Source organism: Muntiacus reevesi, chromosome 9 (assembly GCF_963930625.1).
Source record: "Muntiacus reevesi chromosome 9, mMunRee1.1, whole genome shotgun sequence".
Lineage (NCBI taxonomy): Eukaryota > Metazoa > Chordata > Mammalia > Artiodactyla > Cervidae > Muntiacus > Muntiacus reevesi.
The window spans coordinates 7,869,251-7,891,954 of NC_089257.1; the positions used below are offsets into that span (position 1 = coordinate 7,869,251).

The 22,704-nt window shown below is 36.9% G+C and overlaps 1 protein-coding gene and 1 pseudogene across 1 annotated transcript; both read right to left on the reverse strand.

The window, feature by feature from the left end:
• Window positions 1-2,695: 2,695 nt before the first annotated feature.
• On the reverse strand, window positions 2,696-3,618 carry LOC136175450 (olfactory receptor 4A47-like; annotated as a pseudogene).
• An 8,443-nt stretch (window positions 3,619-12,061) lies between these two features.
• On the reverse strand, window positions 12,062-12,991 carry LOC136175451 (olfactory receptor 4A47-like). Its single transcript, XM_065945741.1, has one exon. It carries the CDS (start codon window positions 12,989-12,991, stop codon window positions 12,062-12,064), a length of 930 nt encoding a protein of 309 aa, XP_065801813.1.
• Window positions 12,992-22,704: the final 9,713 nt, after the last annotated feature.

A 22,704-nucleotide genomic window follows, 5' to 3' on the forward strand; every position in this document is an offset into this window, starting at 1 on the left:
TGGCCACGGACAGGCGCCCGCACCATGAGGAGAGCCTGGGTGGCAGCGGGTCCAGCCCTCTAGCTCACGCCGCCTGAAAGAAGAAGCCTCATCCCTGCCGCTCATGGTGGTTTTACAGCCCAGGTTTTGCAAACGGCCGCATAGCGCTCACTGGCAACCAGTGTGGGCAGAATGGTCTCAGCACCAGTAGACTCTCAGCAAACATTAGAGACCCGAACTTGCTGAAAAGAGAAGATTTTTTTTTTTTTTCTTACAGCAAAAGTCAGCTAGCATTTTAGGCGTCAGAGCTGAAGAACAACAGCTAGCCACTAGGTGTCAGAAACACAGACAGGAAACTCGAGCTCTGCCCAAGCCTACAACAGGTGACGTGTTGGCTGAAGACACCTCCAGTGACGGCAATAGGTTTATAAGCTCTTCCTAAAGTGGCCTTCTTAAAATGAATCTCATTGAAAATAACACCTGAAAATTGTTTAGTGACTAGACACTTTTAAATATATTTAACTTAATTTTCATTCTAAACTATATTATTTTTCTGATTTATATTCAAATTATTTATTTTTTAATAATTTTGAAATAGAACTATGAAGATCTAGGCATATTTCTGAAAAACAATAGGAATAAAGAACTACCAGTCTCCACACAGATCAAAATGTGTTACATATCATAGCAATTCTATGCCAACCTGCACATGAATAAGGAGATCATTGAAACAGAAGATTGTCTTGAATTGGACCCAAAAACGCTGGGATATAATAGTCAGGTTTCAAATTAATGACAAAAACATAATTATGAGACTATTTTTAAAAACCTCAAAATATCGTGAAAACACTAAAATTTCAGTCACTTTTCAACTCTTATACCAAAAATAAATTCAAGATGAATCAAGCTTCTTAATATAAGAGATAAAGAGGCTTTAAAAATTAAATACTGAAAAAGAATTGAGGAATATTTCACCCAAGTGGAATGGGAAAAAAATTTCCAAGTAGGATACAAAAAAACAAAAAAAAATTGAATATAAAATGTAAAAAAAAAAATTACATGCAAGAAGCATTCTACATAGTTCAAAAAGTTAAGAACATATAACCAGAAAGTATTAACTACATATGCAATGGTAAAAAAAGATTATTTCTTTAGTTCATAAATATATCATAAAAATCAGTATGAAAAAGAGAAAGAATTGAATGAAATGGGTAAAAGAAATATTATTTTCACAAAAAAATCAAATTAAATATGTGGAAAGATGACCAAACTAAATTATATCAAAACAGTCATTGCTAAAGTACAACTTGAATCAAATGTCATTTTTATCAGGTACTGCTCATTGAGATGTGGACAAAAGTATTCTCACCGACAGCGGATAGGACTGTAACTATTAGAAGATGCTCAAGAATGCTAGTTTGGCTACAACTATCAATATCAACATTTTAAATGCATATACTACCTGACCATTGATTCAAATATTATAGCAATGATTCTATGCCAATGAATTCATATTTACCTATTTATAAGACCATATATTTTTGAATAACTCTTTGTCATAGAAAGGTTTAGCAAGAAACTGGAGAGGAATGTACACATTAATTCTAGTAAAAATTTATAAGGAGTGTTGCCCACCATAAGAAAAATTAAGGTTATATATAAGGATTGGGCTTCCTAGGTAGCAGAGTGGTCAGGAATCTACCTGTGAATTCAGGAGATGCAAGAGAGCAGTGTTTGTCCCTGGGTCAGGAAAATCCCCTGGAGGAGGAAATGACAGCCCACTCCAGTAATCTTGCCTGTAAAATGCACTCAGTATATGGACTGGAATGAAAACATTTTCAAGATTTTGCATAGTAAAAGCGAGTGTTAAATATATATATAGAAACAAATATCCGTATGTTAAATACACTTGCATGTACCAAGATTATTACCAGATGAAAAGAAGCCAATTTAAGCCAACCTCTAGCATCACTGACTCAATGGGCATGAATCTGAGCAAACTCCAGGAGAGAGTGAAGGACAGCGGAGTCTGGCATGCTGCCGTCCATGGGGTCGCAGAGTCGGACACGACTTAGTGACCGAACAGCAGCTGAGGACGAGGGCTGGGAAATGCTGAGGGAAAGAGGAAATTCATTTGAAACTCTATCCCATATTGTTTGGTTTCATTCATTCTGTTTGCTAATGCATGCTAAGTCACTTCAGTCGTGTCTGACTCTTTGCAACCCACGAACTGTAGCCCACAAAACTCCTCTGACAATGGTGATTCAAGAGTGGGTAGCCACGCACTCCTCCAGGGGATCATCCTGACCCTGGTCTCCTCCATTGGTAGATGGATTCTTTACCACCAGCACCACCTGGAAAATCTTGATTATTAATATCTTAGTTCAACATTACTTGCAAACAAAAACATATAAAATTAAAAATTTTGTGTATAATTTTCCCACTATAAGTTTCATCACCATATATTATTAATTCTCACTATATAGGCGTTAGCCTTTCAGGTACAGTGATAAACAAGGAGTTATAGACCTTCCATTATAGTAGGGAGGGAAACTGCTAATAACAGCACAGTTCTATAATTACATTAGTTAAAAATAATTACTGTATATTCATTGGAGAAAGTGAATCTAGAAACAAATTTTAAAATGACTTCAGCATTCTAAGAAAATGGACTCTGATGTCAAATGTCTCCCTTCATAGGAAATGATGCACTTCTTTAATATGGGATAAAAATGTTTCTTCTCCAGAGCTTCTTCAGAGCATTAGTTAACTCAGAATTTCTTAGACTGTAGATTAGTGGGTTCAGCATGGGAGTTATGACTGTATAGAACACACTCACAGATTTGTCAATGGGGAAGGTCTTAGCAGGTCTTGTGAAAATACAGGGAACAAAGAAGCAGACAACCACAGTGATGTGGGAGCCACAGGTCTGGAGGGCTTTCCGCCTCCCTTCCTGACTCAGGTTCTTCAGAGAGCGCAGGATGACCCCGTAGGAGACGAGTAAGAGCAGAAACCCAAGAGTGCAGATCAGTCCTCCATTGACCACAACTAAGACGCCAGTGACATAGGTGTCAGTACAGACGAGTTTCAGTAGAGGGAACATGTCACACAAAAAGTGATCAATGACATTGGGGCCACAGAATGGGAGCCCGTAAACAGTGCTGAGTTGAATTGCTGAGTGTAGAAAACCTCCAACCCAGGACACCACCAGCAACACAACACATACCCTCTGCCTCATGATCACCAGATAATGAAAGGGCTTACAGATGGCCACATAGCGGTCATAGGCCATCACCAGCAGAAGTACGATCTCTGATCCACCAAAAAAGTGCTCTGTAAATAGCTGGGTCATGCAAGATTTAAAAGATACGATTTTTTTTCCCCAAAGAACAAGTCTGAAATCAATCTAGGTGTAATACAAGAAGAGTAAGTGACATCCATAAATGATAAGCTAGCAAGAAAAAAGTACATCGGTGAGTTCAGGTTCCTACTGACAGTTATAGTCACAACTATGAGCAGGTTTCCCACCACAGTCAAGATATAGAAGAATAAGAACGTAACAAAAAGGACTTTCTGCTCCTTTGGATTCTGTGTGAGGCCCAAGAGGATGAAGTAAGTTACATTGCTCCTTGTTTCCATCTAGTCAGTCTAAATTCTATGTTCACTTGTTAGAAGCAGAGTACCTACAAAACAAGGGGAAAACTTTTAAATGAATTAAATTTTCATCTGCTGTTATATATTCAATTAAAAGAATGTGTGTCAAGAGTCTTTTCATGTCCAATGTGTCATTGATAGTGTATCTCCAAGTTGAATAAGGTAGAGTTACTTGCCCTCATGATATAATACAGGAATAGGGATAAGATAATTCCAGATCCGTATAATAAGTTTTAAGGAAATTCACAAACGATGAGTCATAGTACAGTTATGCATCAATAATAATTAAATCAGAGAAAACTTTCCAGAGAAATTAATGCTTTAGCTGAATTTTTTTTTTTTAAGTGAAACAACAAGAATGGACTGGAAGGGAATTCAGTGAAGTCACAAAACTGTAAAAGTGAGGTTCATGGTAATTTACATAATCAATGTGAGTAGATCAAATCATGAATAGAAGGTTTCTGTCCTGAATTGTCCCAGATCTCACTGATACTTCTTAGGTCTTTAAGTGGATATTTCCCTTTTCCTGACCAGTAAACACTGCAACAGTCTAATTGTGTGTCTCCAAACCCTGTGTTTCCCCTAATTTTCCAATATGTATATGCAGCATCTCTAAATGTGGACAAGCAACTGAATGGCAATTTAGTATTTACAAAACTAACTTTTTTATTTTCCACAATATGTAGCACTTCCTGTATGAAATTTGACATGTTGCCTTTTACCTTGCTAAATGATATAATTTTTCATGCTATTGTTCAGACAAAAAGTTTCAGTGCTCTTCACTTATTTTTTACTCTTATAAAACATAAATAAATCCTATTGACTCTACTTCCAAAATATATCACAAATTGGAATAGTCTCATCTATTTTTTTCTGCTATACTTTTTTTTTTTTAAGTTTCTTCATAGTCCACAGTGATAGCCTCCTCCCAAGTCTCTCCGTGTTTATTCTGGCCTCCAAAAGCTGGTTTTCAGAAGCAGCCCGAATTGTCCTTCCCAGTCTTGTTCTGACGGTATCACCACCCTGCTGCTCAGAAGTCTTACAGTATATTCCAATAATGCAGTCATAGTTTAATGTATCACATTTAATATTTAATATCATATACTACAATCCCTGTTTCATCACTAAAAAATACTAAGAGTCAGAACATCTATTTCATTTTCCCAAAGTCACACATTTTTAAATGCTATACTTAGAACTGAATCCAAGTTTGATTTATTTCAAAGTAAGTTAATTTCTTTCATAATAAAGAAGGTCTCTCAATTGTTAGCCTGTTTTCCAGTATTTTCCATTAGTCTTACCTTGCAGAGGCTTGTTCACAAATTGATGAATGAGTTTTAACACAATGTAAGTCCTGGAATTCTTTCATCCAGTATGACAGTAGAGAGCAAAAGTGTGCCTTATTATCTGAGGATATAAATTTGTACAGTCATTTGACCGTCCATTTTCTAAATGGATTCTTCTCATTATTCAGAGGGTCATTTTTATATGCAAGATTATTTGAAAGGAATTCCTTGGTGTACACAGAAAAGAAAAACCTTAATCACATTAGGAAATTTATCAAAATGGCCAACAAATTCTATATAAACATATGAAGATGGCAACTAGTCATTTCCCAGGGAACTTTTTCATAAGTAACCTCTTCCCTAATAACATTAAAAAGAAAAATAGCATTGATTGTTTAGCCCATCTCACTTCTGTCACGTTGACATGGCCAGACTAGTTCAAACTGAAATTTTGAAATATATTTCTATGATATTTTTTAAGTCTAAGAAAGGACCTCCTGAAAAGTTGGTGCAAGTTACTAAGTGGATAGCATTTTCTTCCTGTTAAGAATGAAGATCATGGAGTATTTCATCCCCTCATGTTGCAATTATTATTGAATCTTAGAGTTGGAATGTGTCCAAGACTGATTCTTGCTCAATTAATTCAGTGGGATTTTCCACAAACTTTTCAAATAACATCTGTATGTAACGATATTAATAGGCCAAATCACATAGTTCATGTCAGAACAAATAGTACTTTAGAATCTCTATAAGACTGCTGCCAATCAAGAATAAAATATCAACCCAGTCATTTTGCTCCAGTGAACTTACTTGTTATATATTTCCCCACCTGAAATAGCAAGATTTTCTTTCCTTTTATTTCATACTCAGCTTAATCATCATAAAATTTGGTTAGAAATATGAAAATTATATCAAAAGACACAATTAAATATATCAAAATTGTAGATATAAGAGCTAATAGTTTAAACAATTAGCAACTTTTAAAAAAGTAGGATGCCTCTGCTAGGCCAGCAACTGTGCTATAAGTAAGGACACACAATTAATAAAACCAGGGTTAAATCATGTAAAAAATTTTTTCTTGCATTCCTGTATTATTTTCTCAGAATAAAGTCAGACAATAAAGAAGGAGACATTCAGTAATTGTAGTTGTGTTAATGGCTTGTAATATAAGAAATAGTTTACTGTAACAGAAAATAAGAGGAAGTTCTACTGTGGATAATGTAATCAGAGATGGCCTTTCTTAAAAAGTGATATTTAAACTCAGATTAAAAAGATAGGTAGTGACTACCATTAGAAGTACTGTTACAGAAAGCAAAGCTAAGTAAAAATTTAAAAATAAAATTATTTCACTTCAGAGAATAGGCGCTACACTTAGAAAAAATCTGAGTAACATGGAAACTTCCATTACCATATGTAAGACAGATAGACAATGGGAATTTGCTGTGTGATTCAGGAAACTCAAACAGGGGCTCTGTATCACCCTAGAGGAGTGGGATGGGAGGGAATATGTGTATATTTATGGCTGATTCATGTTGGGGTTTGACAGTTCACAACAACATTCTGTACAGCAATTATCCTTCAAAAAAAAATAAATTAATTTTTTATTAAGGACTTGTGAAAGTGTGCCCACTGTCTTCTTTCAGATTTTAACGTGGAAGTTTCAAAGCTTTAGTGCTGAGGATGATGTTTGCGGTGGAGCAGTCACATGTGGACTTTATTATGTCCAGGCACATTCCTTCTATTTCAAACTTGCTGACAGTATTTTGTGAAATGTTGTTGAAGTTTTATGTGGTCATGAACAAGCCAAGCAGAAATTAAGAAAATAATTCCACTTACAAGAGCACCAAAACGAAGAAAATAGTTAAGAGAAAACTTAATCAATGAGACAAAAGCATTTTAAACTGAACATCACAAAACTTTATTCAGAGATATTATGGAACACATAGATATATGGGAAGCCATTTATGAACTAGAATATTTAATAGTATTTAGATGTTACTATCGCTTCAAGTGATCTACAGATTCTGTACACTTCCTATCAAAACTATAAAAATGTTTTTTGCAGAAGTAGAAAAATTCATGATAAAATTCGTATGGACTATTAAGGACTTCAAAATTGCCAAAACAGTTTTGAAAAGGAGAAAAGTTGGAGGTCTCACACTTCCTTGCTCTAAAACATACTACAAAGCTACAGTAACCGCAGCACTAGTATTGAGATAAAGATGGACAACAGACTGATGGAGTAAACAGACTCTAGAAATAAACCTTTGTATATGTCCCAGATAATTTTCAACAAGACTGCCAAGAGCATTTTATGAAAAAAAAAAAAGATATAATATGGAATTAAGTGAAAAAAGACAGTCACAAAAAACAAATACTGTATGATTCCACTTGACTGAGAAACTTATGAAAAAAAAAAAGATATAATATGGAATTAAGTGAAAAAAGACAGTCACAAAAAACAAATACTGTATGATTCCACTTGACTGAGACACTTAAAGAGTCAAATTATGGAGAAAAAGTAGAATGGTGGCTGCCCACAGGTCAGTGAGGGAAAATGGGGAATTTTGTTTAACGGTTTTAGAATTTCAGCTTGAGATGTTGGGAAAGTTCTGGATATAGACAGTGGTCATAACTTAATGTCACTTTAAGATGATTAAAGTTATGAATTTTGTCATGTATACTTGGCCATAATTTTAAAAGTAAATATAAGATCTAAGGTGACCTCATTAATTGATTTATGACGTGAATATAGAGTATAGCTTGATAGCCCAAAGTAAAGGCAAATATCATCGGCTTCAGATACATCTGGGGAATTTAAGAGGCAAATATGTCTATCCAATGACAAAACTACTAAATTAAAATCTCTATCTTTAAGTTTTTATTAATTTGGAGCGTGTATGCCTGTGTGCTGTGGTTTCAGTCGCGTCTGACTCTGTAAACGTGTGGACTGCAGCCCGCAGACTCCTCTGTCCATGGGATGATCCTGACAAGAGCAGTGGAGTGCAGCGCCTCGCCCCCCTCCATGGGGTCTTCCCGGCCCAAGCCTGCATCTGCTGTGGCCCCTGAATTACAGGCGGATTACCACAGAGCCACCGGGAAGCCCACATTAGACTGCAGTGATTTACAACGTGCCAGTTTCAGATCTACAGCAAAGGACTGAGTTATACATACACACGCATCTACCTTTTCTCCATTTCTTTTCCCACTTAGTTTATTACAAAGTGTGAGCAGAGTTCCCTGTGCTGTACAGTAGGACTTGTTATAATCCATGTTAAACATGTGGTGCCTTAGTTCAACTCTTGCGGTACCAGGGACAGCAGCCTGCTAGGCTCCTCTGTCCATGGGATTTTCCTGCAAGAATACTGGAGAGGGATGCCATGCCCGCCTCCACGAGGTCTCCTGACCCAGGGGTCCAGCCCACATCTCCTCTAGCTCTTGCTTTGCAGGTGGATTCTTTACCACAGAGCCAGCGGGAAAGTCCATGTTAGAGTATAGTTATTAGCCTGTCTACATTGCTACAATTGTCTACATTGCTAAAAAATGTCTACAGCAAAGTGACTGACTTACACATATACATGTATCTACTCTTTTTCAAATTCTGTTCCCATTTAGTTTATTACAAAATATGGAGCAGAGTTCCCTGTGCTATACAGTAGGCCCTGCTATAATCTATTTTAAATATACGAGTGCATATCGGTGGAGAAGGAAATGGCAGTCCACTCCAGTGTTCTTGCCTGGAGAATCCCAGGGACAGGGGAGCCTGGTGGGCTGCCGTCTATGGGGTCGCACAGAGTCGGACACGACTGCAGTGACTCAGCAGCAGCAGCAGTGTGTATTGGGCGCTTCTCTGGTGGTTCACTGGTCAGGAACCCACCTGTAACGCAGAAGACACCAGAGACCTGGGTTCCATCACTGGGTTGAGACGATCCCTGGAGGAGGGCATCGCAGCCCGCAAGCCTAGGTGTATTTCTGAGAAACAATAAGAAGGAGAGACTGCTAGTCTCCTCACAGACCAAAATGTGTTACATATAATGGCAATTATGTGTCAACCTGCACATGAAAAAAGAGATTAGTGAAGCAGAAGAGTGTCTTGAATTGGATCCAAATACACTGGGATTTCAGGAAACAAAAATCAGGATTTCAAGTTAATGGCAAAAAGATAGCTATGCAACTATTTTTAAAAACCATAAAATATAGAGAAACCACTAAAATTTCAATCCCTCTTTAACTCCTATAGCAAAATAAATTCAAGATTAATCAAAAGTTTTAATATAAGATATAAAAATGCTTTGTAAAAAAAAGCACTGGAAAAGAATTGAAGACTATTTGGCACAAGTGGAATGGGAAAATGTATCTTTCTAAGCAAGATACACAAATGAAAAAAATTGAAAATAAAATGTAAAAATAAAAAATTTACATGCAAAAATCATTTTACATAGTTTATAAAGTTAAAACCATGTAACCAGGAAATGGAGAAGGAAATGGCAACCCACTCCAGTATTCTTGCCTGGAAATCCCATGGACAGATAAGCCTGGCGGGCTACAGTCCATAGGGTAGAAAAAGAGTCAGACACAACTTAGCAAGTAAACAACAAGAAATCTAATTTTTAAATCTAATTTGATGTCATATCGTGTGTGCATTTTTATCATCCCTTTTGAACTAATATTATATCATGCACTTTTTCTCATGTCTTCAAATTTTCTTTGAAAACACAAGTTTTTAATAGCTGCATGATAATCCATCTTATGAATAGATTGCATGCATTTACTTGTCAAATATTTTTGGTTGTTTAGGTTTTTGCTTTTCACTGCAGTGAGTGGTACCGTAGTCCTGTGTTCTTATTCTATTTGTTTAGCAGCTGGTGGCTCAGACGGTAAAGAATCCACCTGCAGTGCAGGAGACCTTGGTTCAGTCCCTGGGATGGGAAGATCCCCGGGAGAAGGGCACGGCTACCCACCTCAATATTCTGGGCTGGACAGAGGAGCCTGGCAGGTCCCAGTCCTTGGGGTCACAACAAGCAGGACACAGCTGAGGCACTTTCACACAACCAGAAAGCATAAACCACTCACGCAGTGGTAAAAGTGATTGTTTCTTACTATATAAACATCTCATAAAAATCAGTATGGAAAAGACTAACCATTAAATAGGTAAAATTTAAATGAATATATATATATATATAAATTTGTTTATTTTTATATACATATAAACTCACAGAAAATACAAATCAAATTGAACATGTGGAAAGATTATGGAAATCAGTTATATCAAAAGGGTTGTGGTTAAAGAATAAGAGTAACTTTAATCAGATGTCATATATATTTATCAGGTACTGGTGATTGAATTGTGGACAAAAGAATTCTCATAGAGTGGACAGGACTATAACTACTTAACCTCAAGTGTGGTAATGTGGCAATAACTATCAATATCAACATTTAAATGCATATATTATCTGACCATTCATTCTAATATCATAGGAACAATGCTATCCCTATAAAATTATATTTATTATACATAAAACATATATTAATCAGAATATTATTTGCCTTATGAAAAGTTTAGCAATCACATTAATAGAAATGTACACATTAATTTCACTATAAATTTATAAGGAGAACTGTGCACCATAAGAAAAATTATATATGACTCGGCTTCTGACTGGGCTTCCCAGGTGGCACAGTGGGAATCTGGCTGCCAGTTCAGGAGACGCAGAAGACACAAGCTCGATCCTGGGTCAGGAAGATCCCCTGGAGTATGAAATGGCAACCCACTCCAGCATTCTTGCCTGGGAAATTCCTCGGACAGAGGGGACGGGCAGGCTATAATATATGGGATCTCAAAGAGTCAGAAACTACAAGCAACTGATCATGTATGTACAAAATATATGGACTTATATGGAAACATCTTCAAGATGCTGCATAGTAAAAGCAAGTGTTACATATATAGAAAGAAGCAAATATATGTATGTTAATTACACTTGCTTTTGCAAAGATTATTACCAGATGAAAAGAAACAAATTTAGGGCCAACAACTAGGGCTGGAAAATGCTGAGAAAAAAATAGGAAATTCATGTGATCCTGCATACCATATGGTTTGGTTTACATTTACGCTGTTTATTGATATCTCTTTTACTTCAAATCTTCTTGTAAATAGGAGAGTATTAAGTTAAAGATTTTGTGCATAATGCCACAGAAGTATAATAAAAAAAGAAGATATATATAAATAAATATTTTAAATTTTATAAATAAAAAAGTTCATTTAAATGATGAGTCTAAATAAAAATCATCCTGTCCTGAAAAAGAGTTGTTGTTATTCAACCTCTAAGTCCAACTCTGTGCTTCTCCATGAACTGCAATATCGTTTTTGCTCTTTTTTTCATGAAACGGAGTGAAAAATATGAATCCGTAAATTGGTTGGGCTTTCCAGGTGGCTCTAGTGGTAAAGAACTCAGCAGCCAATGCAGGAGACATAATAGATGCCAGTTCATTCCCTGGGTCAGGAAGATCCCCTGGAGGAGGGCATGGCAACCCACTCTAGTATTCTTGCCTGGAGACTCCCATGGACAGAGGAGCCTGGTGGGCTACAGTCCCTAGGGTCACATAGACTCGGACAAGACTGAAGGGACTGAGCATACATAAATTAGTTAAAAATCAGTGCAATAATATTCTAATGAATTCATTATACATTTTTTTTTTGGCTATATAGGTTTTATGCCATTCTGGGTACAGTTATAAACAAGTAATTATAGACCTTACATTCTAGTAAGCAGAAAAGCTGTTATTAATAGCACAGGTGTATAATTGCAATCTTTAATGATAATTATCATAAATTTGTTCAAGAAAAAGAAATCAGAATCAAATTTTAAAATGGCTTCCCTGGTGGCTAATATTGTAAAGAATCTTCCTGCAATGGGGGAGACCTGGATTCGATCGCTGGGTTGAGAAGGTCACATGGAGGAGAGTGTGGCAATTCATTCCAGTATCCTTGTCTGGAGAATCCCCATGGACAGAGGAGACTGGCAGGCTACAGTCCATGCAATTGCAAGCAGCTGACATGACTGAGTGACTGAGCACAAATGCTTCTGCATTCAAAGGAAATGTTCCCTGATGTCAAATGACACCCTTCATAGTAATCAGTGCACTTACTTAAAATGAGATATGATGTTCCTTCTCCAGAGCTTCTTCATAGCACTAGTTAACTCAGAGTTTCTTAGACTGTAGATTAATGGGTTCAGCATGGGACTGATGACTGTATAAAACACACTCAATGATTTGTCAATGGGGAAGGTCTTAGCAGGTCTTGCATTTACAAATATAGAGGGAACAAAAAAGCAGACAACCACAGTGACGTGGGAAACACAGGTCTGGAGGGCTTTCCGCCTCCCTTCCTGACTCAGGTTCTTCAGAGAGTGCAGGATAACTCCGTAGGAGATGAGTAAGAGCAGAAAACCAAGAGTGCAGATCAGTCCTCCATTAGCCAGCACTAAGATGCCAATGAGATAGGTGTCAGTACAGACGAGTTTCAGTAAAGGGAACATGTCACACATAAAGTGATCAATGATATTGGGGCCACAGAATGGGAGCCCGTAAACAGTGCTGAGCTGAATCACTGAGTGCAGAAAACCTCCAACCCAGGACACCACCAGCAGCGCAACACACACCCTCTGCCTCATGATCACCAGATAATGCAAGGGCTTACAGATGGCCACGTAGCGGTCATAGGCCATCACCAGCAGAAGTAGGATCTCAGATCCACCAAAAAAGTGCTCTGTAAACAACTGAGTCATGCAAGATTCAAATGATATGATTTTTTCCCCTAAGAACAAGTCTGAAATCAGTCTAGGTGTAATACAAGAAGAATAAGTGACATCCATAAATGATAAGCTAGCAAGAAAAAAGTACATCGGTGAGTTCAGGGTCTTACTGACAGTTATAGTCACAATAATGACCAGGTTACCCATCAGGGTCGAAATGTAGAAGAAGAAGAACATAACAAAAATTACTTTCTGTTCCTTTGGATTCTGAGTGAGGCCCAGAAGGACAAAGTAAGTTACATTGTGCCTTGGTTCCATCCAGTCTGGACAGAAGCTGAGTTCAGGTATTAGAAGCAGTTAGTCTAAAAGACAAGGGGAAGAACATTTAATTTGAAAAAAAAAAAAAAAAACACTTTAAGGGGAAAACACTTATATGCACAATTGTTTGTTTACATATTCACTTGAAGAATGTATGTAGAACGTCTATTTTTGTCTGTCACTGACATTTTGATTACAAGTTGAGTAAGGCATAGTTTCTTTCCCTCAGTGATATGGTACATAACAAGGGATCAGGCAATTCCAGACCCAAGTTATATATGCCATTAATATTTGGTTTCCCTGGTGCTCAGATGGTGAAGAATCTGCCTGCAGTGCAGGAGACCTAGGTTTGATTCCAGGATTGTTAACATTCACTGGAGGAGGAAATGGCAACCCACTCCATTATCTTGCCTGGAAAATTCCATGGAGAGAGCAGCCTGGAAAATTATAGTCCAAGTAGTCACAAAGATCAGACATGACTGAGCAACTGTATTTTTTTTTTTTTTAATGAATATCACACAGTGCTTAGGATCACAGGTCCTTCAGATGGTAAAAGCGTCTGCCTACAATGAGGGAGACCCAGGTTTGATCCCTGGGTCGGGAAGATCCCCTGGAGAGGAAATAGCAACCCACTCCAGGACTCTTGCCTGGAAAACCCCATGGACGAAGGAGCCTGGTAGGCTACAGTCCATGGGGTCACAAAGAGTTGGACATGACTGAATGACTTCACTTTCACTTTCCTTCACATTAGGAGTATATCAAACTGTAATCAAAGAAGGCTTCCTGGAGGAAGCAATGCTTTGGTTGAGTTTTTAAAAAATTGAAAGCATAAAATAGATGGGAGAGAATTCCATGAAAAAGTGCATCACTTATAGAGTCAGAAAGTATAATAAATTAGATCCACTTAAGGTAATTTACAGTGTAGGTAGATCAAACTGAACAGAAGATCCTGTCCTGAATTGTCTCAAACCTCACTGACACTTCTTAGGTCTTGAGGTGGATATTTCCCTTTTTCTGACCAGTAAATGATACCACAGTCTAATTTTGGGTCAGTCCCTGTTTCTCCCCTAATTTTCAAACATGTGTATGCAATAAGGCTGCATATTGTCACCCTGGTTATCTAACTTAGATGCAGAGTACATCATGAGGAACACTGGACTAGATGAAGCACAAACTGGAATCAAGATTTCCGGGAGAAATATCGATAACCTCAGATATGCAGATGACACCACCCTTATAGCAGAGAGTGAAGAAGAATTATAGAGCCTCTTGATGAAAGTGAAAGGAGTGGAAAAGTTGACTTAAACCTCAACATTCAGAAAACTAAGATCCTGGCATCTGGCCCCATCACTTCATGGCAAATAGATGGGGAAACAGTGGAAACATTGATAAACTTTATTTTGGGGGCTCCAATATCACTGTAAATGATGACTGCAGTCATGAAATTAAAAGATATTTGCTCCTTGTAAGAAAACTTGTGACCAAAATAGACAGCATATTAAAAAGCAGAGACAATAAATTTGCCAACAAACCGATCCATCTAGTCAAAGGTATGGTTTTTCCAGTGGTCATGTATGGATGTGAGAGTTGGACTATAAAGAAAGCTGAGCACTGAACAATAGATGCTTTTGAACTCTGGTGTTGGAGAAGACTCTTGAGAGTCTGTTGGACTGCAAGGAGATCCAAACAGTTCATCCTAAAGGATATCAGTTCTGAATATTCATTGGAAGGACTGATGCTGAAGCTGAAACTCCAATGCTTTGGCCACCTGATATGAAGAAGTGACTCATTAGAAAAGACCCTGATGCTGGGAAAGATTGAAGGTGGGAGGAGAAGGGGACAACAGAGGATGAGATGGTTGGATAGTATCACCAACTCAATGGACATCAATTTGAATAAACTCCGGGAGTTGGTGATGGACAGGGAGGCCTGGCATGTTGCAGTCCATGGGATCACAGTGTGGGACACAACTGAGCAACTGAACTGATATGCAACATCTCTAATTTTGGCATAGTTTACTGGCAATGTAGTATCTACAAAGCTAACTTTTAAAAGTTCTACTATAAATATAGGCATTCTCTATACAAAATTTCAACAGGTTCTCCCTATTTATCTATTAAATCCTATTATATTCCACACTATTATTCAAACAAAAAAATTCAATGCTCTTCACTCTTTGATACTCATAAAAATTTCATAATTCTTATTTACCCTATTTTCAAAATGTATCACAAGTTTGATCAGATCCTACTTCTTAATTTCTTCCTGGTCTACTGGTGTAGCCTCCTGTCAAATCTCTCCATGTTTATTCTGGCCTCCAAAAACTGATTCCCTTGAAGCAGCCCAAATTGTCCTTTTAAATTTTATTCTGATGACATCATCCTGCTGCTGAAAAGTCTTAACTGTATATTCCAATCACAGACCCATAGTTTAATGTATCACATTTAATGTTTAGAGTAAGAAGAATGGGAATTCCCATTTTATAATGGAAGAAACTAATGCTCAGGATATCCCATTCGTTTCCCTCAAAATCACATATTTTTAAGGTTTACATCTAGAACTGAATCTAAATTTGATTGATTTCGAAGTATTATCATTTCTTTTACAATAAAGAACATTCCACGCTTGTGAGTTTGGTTCCTATGATTTACCATTAGTCTTACCTTTAGAGGCTTCTTCAGAATCTAAATGATGCCTTTAAGTTACTCGTAAACACTAAGAATTATTTTTCATCCAGTTTGACAACAGAGGGCAAAAGGCTGCTTTATTATTTGAGGATCAATTTGATTTCATTTGGCTGTCTGTTCATTTTCCTCATGGAGTCTCATGATTATTCAAGTCATTTTTATGTGCAGTGTAGATTATTTGAAAGGAATTCCGGGGTGCATACAGAAAAACAAAAGTTTATCAAATTAGAAATTTATCAAAATGACCAAGAAATTCTGTATATACATAAAAGATATCAAGTAGCCATTTCCCAGGAAAAGTTTTCACAAGTAACTTCTTTCTACTAACTTGAAAAAGAAAAATAACATTTGGTTGTTTAGCCCTTCTCATTCTGTCATGCTAGCTGGCCAGTTAGTTGACCTAAGATTTTGAAAGATATTCATGTGATTTTTTTTAAGTCATACTTTAAGCCTAAGAAAAGACCTCAGGAAAACTCGATGCCAGTTACTAAGTGGATAGCATCTTCTTACCCTTAGGCGTGAAGATTATGGGCTATTTCATCCCTTCCAGCTGCAATTATCCTTGAGTCTTAGAACTGGAATATGTCCAAGACTGATTCCTATTTAATTAATTCACTGGGACTTTCCCCAAAGTTTTTAAAGATCATCTATATGCAAAGTTTTTATTGGACAAGTCACATAATTCATGTCAGAAAGGTCCAACATGGGAAAAACTCTTCATAAGAATGAGAACTTCATGAGAAAAAAAGAATCGTCATGAGACTAAAGACAACCAAAATTAATATATAAACCCAGTCATTTTACTCCAGTGAACAGATGTGTTATGTATTTCCCCACCTGCCATAGCATGATTTTCTATCCTTTTATTTAAGATGTAATTTAATCACCTTAAATTTTGGTTAGATATATGAAAGTTACATCAGAAAACACAGTTAAATGCCTTAAAGTAAAATATGTAGCAGCTAATTTTAAATTCACTGCTGTGAGTAAAAACAAACAAACAAACAAAATTCACCATCTTGGTTATCTGGTTTGTTAAGATCTTTTTTGTATAGATCTTATGTGCATTCTTGCCACATTTTCTTAATATCTTCTGCTTCTGTTAGGTCCATAATATTTCTGTCCTTTATTGTGCCCATCTTTTCAAGAAATATTCCCTTGGAATTTCTATTTTTTTTTTTTTTGAAGAGATCTCTAGTCATTCTCACACTATTATTCTCCTTTATCTCTTTGCATTGATCACTTAGGAAGGACTTATCTCTCCTTGATATTCTTTGGAATTAAGAAAAGATGGCAAGAATACACAGAAGAACTGCTCAAAAAGATTTTCATGATCCAGATAACCACAATGGTGTGGTCACTCAGCTATAGGCAGACACTCTGGAGTCCAAAGTCAAGTGGGCCTTAGGAATCATCACTGCAAACAATGCTAGTGGAGGTGATGGAATGCCAGTTGAGCTATTTTAAGACCAAAAAGATGACACTGTTAAAGTGCTGCACTCGATATGCCAGCAAATTTGGAATACTCAGCAGTGGTCACAGGACTGGAAAACCTGTTTTCATTCCAATCCCAAAGAAAGGCAATGCCAAATAATGTCCAAACTACCATACACTTGACTCATCTCACACGCTAACAAAGTAATGCTCAAAATTCTCCAAGCCAGGCTTCAGCAATACATGAACCGAGAACGTCCAGATGTTCAAGCTGGATTTAGAAAAGGCAGAGGAACCAGAGATCAAATTGCCTACATCTGTTGGATCATCAAAAAAACCAAGAGAGTTCCAGAAAAACATCTACTTCTGCTTTATTGACTATGGCAAAGACTATGTGCGGATCACAATAAACTGGGGAAAATTCTGAAGGAGATGGGAATACCAGACCACCTGACCCGCCTCCTGTATGCAGGTCAGGAAGCAACAGTTAGAACCGGACATGGAACAACAGACTGGCTCAAATTTGGGAGAGGAGAACATCAAGGCTGTATTTTGTAATGCTGCTTATATAACTTCTATGCAGAGTACATCATGCAAAAGGCCAGGCTGGATGAATCACAAGGTGGAATCAAGATTTCCAGGAGAAATATATAAAATCTCAGACATGCAGATGACACCACCTTTATGGAAGAAAGCAAAGAGAAACTGAAGAGCCTCTTGATGAAAATGAAAGAGGAGAGTGAAAAAGCTGGCTTAAAACTAAACATTCAAAAAACCAATATCTTGGAATCTGGCCCCATCATTTCATGGCAAGTAGATGGGGAAACAATGGAATCAGTGACAGACTTTATTTTCTTGGTCTCCCAAATCACTGCAGATGGTGACTGCAGCAATGAAATTAAAATACACTTGCTTCTTGGAAGAAAAGCTATGACCAACCTAGACAGCAGATTAAAAAGCAGAGACATTACTTTGCCAACAAAGGTCTGTCTTGTCAAGGCTATGGTTTTGCCAGTGGTCATGTATGGATGTGAGACTTGGATTGTGAAGAAAGGTGAGCACTGATAAATTGATGCTTTTGAACTGTAGTGTTGGAGAAGACTCTTGAGAGTCCCTTGGACTGCAAGGAGATCCAACCAGTCCATCCTGAAGGAGATCAGTCCTGGGTGTTCATTGGAAGGACTGATGCTGAAGCTGAAACTCCAATAATTTGGCCACCTCATGCAAAGAGTTTGACTCATTGGAAAAGACCCTGATGCTGGGAGGGATTGGGGGCAGGAGGAGAAGGGGACGACAGATGATGAGATGGCTGGATGGCATCACCGACTCAATGGACATGAGTTTGAGTAATCTCCAGGAGTTGGTGATGGACAGGGAGGCCTGGCATGCTGCGATTCATGGGGTCGCAAAGAGTTGAACACGACTGAGCAACTGAACTGAACTGAAGTGAACTGAGAACCACACAAGACTTACATTTGAAGAATAATACTTTATACTTAAGAAGTGCAAGAATACTGCGTATTTCTGGATAGGAAAATAATTGAAAAGATAACAATTTATTTCCCAACATTATCTATGAAGTCAATTCAATCCCAATAAATATCACCATCAAAGCTTAAAACAAAAGCAAAACAAAAGTAACTCACAAGAGCTCTACTTGGAAAAATCTAAATTTTCATAGAAAATTATATAGCTGCACTATATTTAAAAATGTGTGCCTGCTCCTCCTATTCCAGATTTTAATGGGAAGCTGTAAACTTTTAAATGTGAGTGTATTAGCTGTGGATCGCTCATATTTGGACAGTATCATGTTGAGTTGCATTCCTATTTGCAGCTTATTAAAAGTATTTTTATGAAATGATGTGAAAGTTTATATGATCATAAACAACTCAAGGAGAAATTAAGGAAACAATTCCACTACAACATCAAAAAGAATAAAATAGTTAAGAGTAAGCTTAACCAAGGAGACGATAGTCTTGTAAATTGAAAACTATAAGCATTACTCAGAGACATTATGGAACACACACATATATGGGAAGACATTTATTAACTGGGATATTTAACAGTATTAAGAAATTAATACCACCTCAAGTGATCTAAAATATAGTGCAACCCCTATCAAAACACCAAAAATATTTTTAGCAAAAATAGAAAAATCCATGCTAAAATTCATATGGAATCTCAAGGACTACAAACTGCCAAAGCAATATTGAAAAAGAAGTTAGAGATCTCATACTTCCACATGCTAAAAAACTGCAAAGCTATAGTAGTCACAGCACCCATATTGGAATAAACATGAATGACAGATTAATGCAATATAATAGACAGCCTAGAAATAAATCTCTAAATATGTATTTAATATATTTCAAAAAGGGTGTTAAGAACATTTAATGGAAAAAGGATTTAATATGACACTAGTTGAAAAAGGCAGTCACAAACACACACAAAAGCAGATTTTGTATGATTCCACTGACGGAGGCAAATAAAATATATTCATAGACAAAGTAGAATAGAGGTTTCCTTGGTCTCTGTGAGTGAAAATGGGAAATTTTCTTTAGTAGTTCTGGACTTTCAGTTCGTGAAATTGGACTAGTTGTCTAGATAGGCTTTAGTAACATTTACACAACATGAGTTAAATTAATACCACCTTAAGATGGTGAAAATTGTAAATTTTATTATGTAACAGTTCAGTCACGCAGTCATGTCCAACTCTTTGTAATCTCATGAAATGTGCCACACCAGACTTCCCTATCCATCACCCAATTCCTGTCCATTCCCAACTCCCAGAGCTTGCTCAAACTCATCTCCATTGAGTTGATAATGCCATTCAACCACCTCATCCTCTGTCGTCCCCTTCTCCTCTTGACTTCAATCTTTCCCAGCATCAGGGTTTTATCCAATGAGTCACTTCTTTGCATCAGGGAGTCAAAGTATTGGAGTTTCAGCTTCAGCATCTATCCTTCCAATGAATATTCAAGACTGATTTCCTTTAGGATGGATTGGTTGGATCTCCTTGCAGTCCAAGGGACTCGCAAGAGTCTTCGACACCATAGTCCAAAAGCATCAATTGTTGACACTCAGCTTTCTTTATTGTCCAACTCTCACATCCATACATGACTACTGGAAAAACTATAGCTTTGACTAGATGGACCTTTGTTGGCAAAGTAATGTCACTGCATTTTAATATGCTGTCTATCTTGGTCATAGTTTTCTTCCAAAGAACAAGCGTCTTTTAATTTCAGGGCTGCAGTCACCATCTGCAGTGATTTTGGAGCCCAAAAAATTAAGTCTCTCCCTGTTTCTTTTGTTCCCCCGTCCATTTGCCATGAAGTGATGGGATTGGATCCCATGATGTTAGTTTTTCAAATGTTGAGGTTTTTTATTGTTTTTTCTTTAAGCAGTTCTGTTTATTAGACATGTAGGTTTTTTCTACTCTTTTAACTCCTGTAAGTGGCACAACTGTGAACATCTTTTGTTTCATTAATTTTTATTTTTATTTTTTAATTAATTTGTTTGTTTTAATTGAGGCTAATTAATGTTGAGTTTTAAGCCAGCGTTTTCACTCTCCTTTTTCACTTTCATCAAGAGGCTCTTTAGTTCTTTTTCACTTTCTGCCATAAGTGTGGTGTCATCTGCATATCTGAGGTTATTAATATTTCTCCTGGAAATCTTGATTCCAGCTCGTGCTTCATCCAGCCCAGCGTTTCTCATGATGTACTCCGCATAGAAGTTAAATAAGTGGGGGGACAATATATAGCCTTGATATTGTACTTTCCCAATTTGGAACCAGTTCTTTGTTCCATGTCTGGTTCTAACTGTTGCTTCTTGACCTGCATACAGATTTCTCAGAGACTAGGGTATTCCCATCTCTTGAAGAATTTTCCACAGTTTCTTGTGACCCACACAGTCAAAGACTTCGGCATTGTCAATAAAGCAGAAGGAGATGTTTTTATGGAACTCTCTCGCCTTTTCGATGATCCAGCAGATGTTGGCAATTTGATCTCTGCTTCCCCTGCCTTTTCTAAATCCAGCTTGAACATCAGGAATTTCACAGTTCACGTATTGTTGAAGCCTGGCTTGGAGAATTTTGAGGATTACTTTGCTAGCAGGTGAGATGAGCGCAATTGGGAGGTAGTTTAAACATTCTTTGGCATTGTCCTTCTTGGGGATTGGAATGAAAACTGACCTTTTCCAGTCCTGTGGATAATATAAGTTTATTATGCATACTTGAGCATAATTTTAAAAAAACAAATTTAAGAACTAAGGTCACCTCATTAATTGATTTATGATGTGAATCTGGACTAAAGTACAATAGTCTAATAACCCAATAGCCCCAAATATATGCAAATATCATTGGCTTCAGATACACATGGATAATTTATTTAAGAGACAAATACGTCAGTTCAATAGAGAAGGAAATGGCAATCCACTCCAGTATTCTTGCCTGGAAAAGTCCTTGGACAGAGCAGCCTGGTGAGCTACAGTCTATGAAGTCAGAAAGTCAGACATGACTAAGCAACTAACACTTTCATTTTCATGTCAATATAATGACAAACTACTAAATTAGAACCTCTAGTTTTAAATTTCTAGTTTATATTTCAGTATAGTTGATTAAAATGTGTTAGGTGCAGGTGTACTGCAAAGTGATTCAAACATATGTGTATATAAAAAGTTAGATAGATGTATATATATATACACACACCTGTATCAATTTTTTCTCAATTTTTTTTGTTTAAGTTTTTACAAAATAGTGAGTAGAGTTCCCTGTGTTGTATAGTATGTCTTGTTGACTATCTACATTAAATATAGTAGCAAATATTTGTCAATCTCAAATTTTTTATAATCAATTCAGCAAATATTAAGTACCTACCATGGACTAGGCATTGTTCTAAGTACTCAGGATGCATCAGAAGAAGAAACAAGGCCCCAAAAAAGCCTGGGTGAGAAAGAAAGAAATGAAATCCAAATTTTTTATTTTGAAGTTTCAAAATTAGGTTTTGGATGTACGTTAGAAAACATATTTGAAGGATTTTATGCTCCTCCAGATGTGTTCAAATTGCCTGGTTATGCATGGGGAAGAGGGGATTTTATAAAGTAAACGTCCCTCTCTACAAAGCAGTGGAAATATATACAACACAGATTATACACCAGAGACTGGGCTTAAATTCTAACCTGCAAAGAAAGGCACCAAAGTGACTGATGTACCCCTTATTGGGAAGAGTTTACTCTCAGAGTGACAGGGAATAATCTGTGCTATGTGGAAGAGTGACAGCCTAAAGAGAAATTTTGTTGAGTAATAATAAAATAAACATGTTTGCATTTCAAAAAGTAAAATCTCTATAACTGTATCCTAAAACTTCGCTTTTTTTTTTTTTATTATTTGTTAGCTAGGTTTCTTTGTATGTTTTTCTTGGTATTGTTTGTTTGTTTCTGGTCATGCCATGTGAATTGGGGGATCCTACTTTTACCAGGGACTGAATCTAAGCCCTAGGCAATGAAAGTCTGTAGTCCCAACCACTGGAAACCCAGAGAATCTCAAAACCATAATGAATTCTGAACTGGGCAATACATAAATTTAAATACAATTTTCAT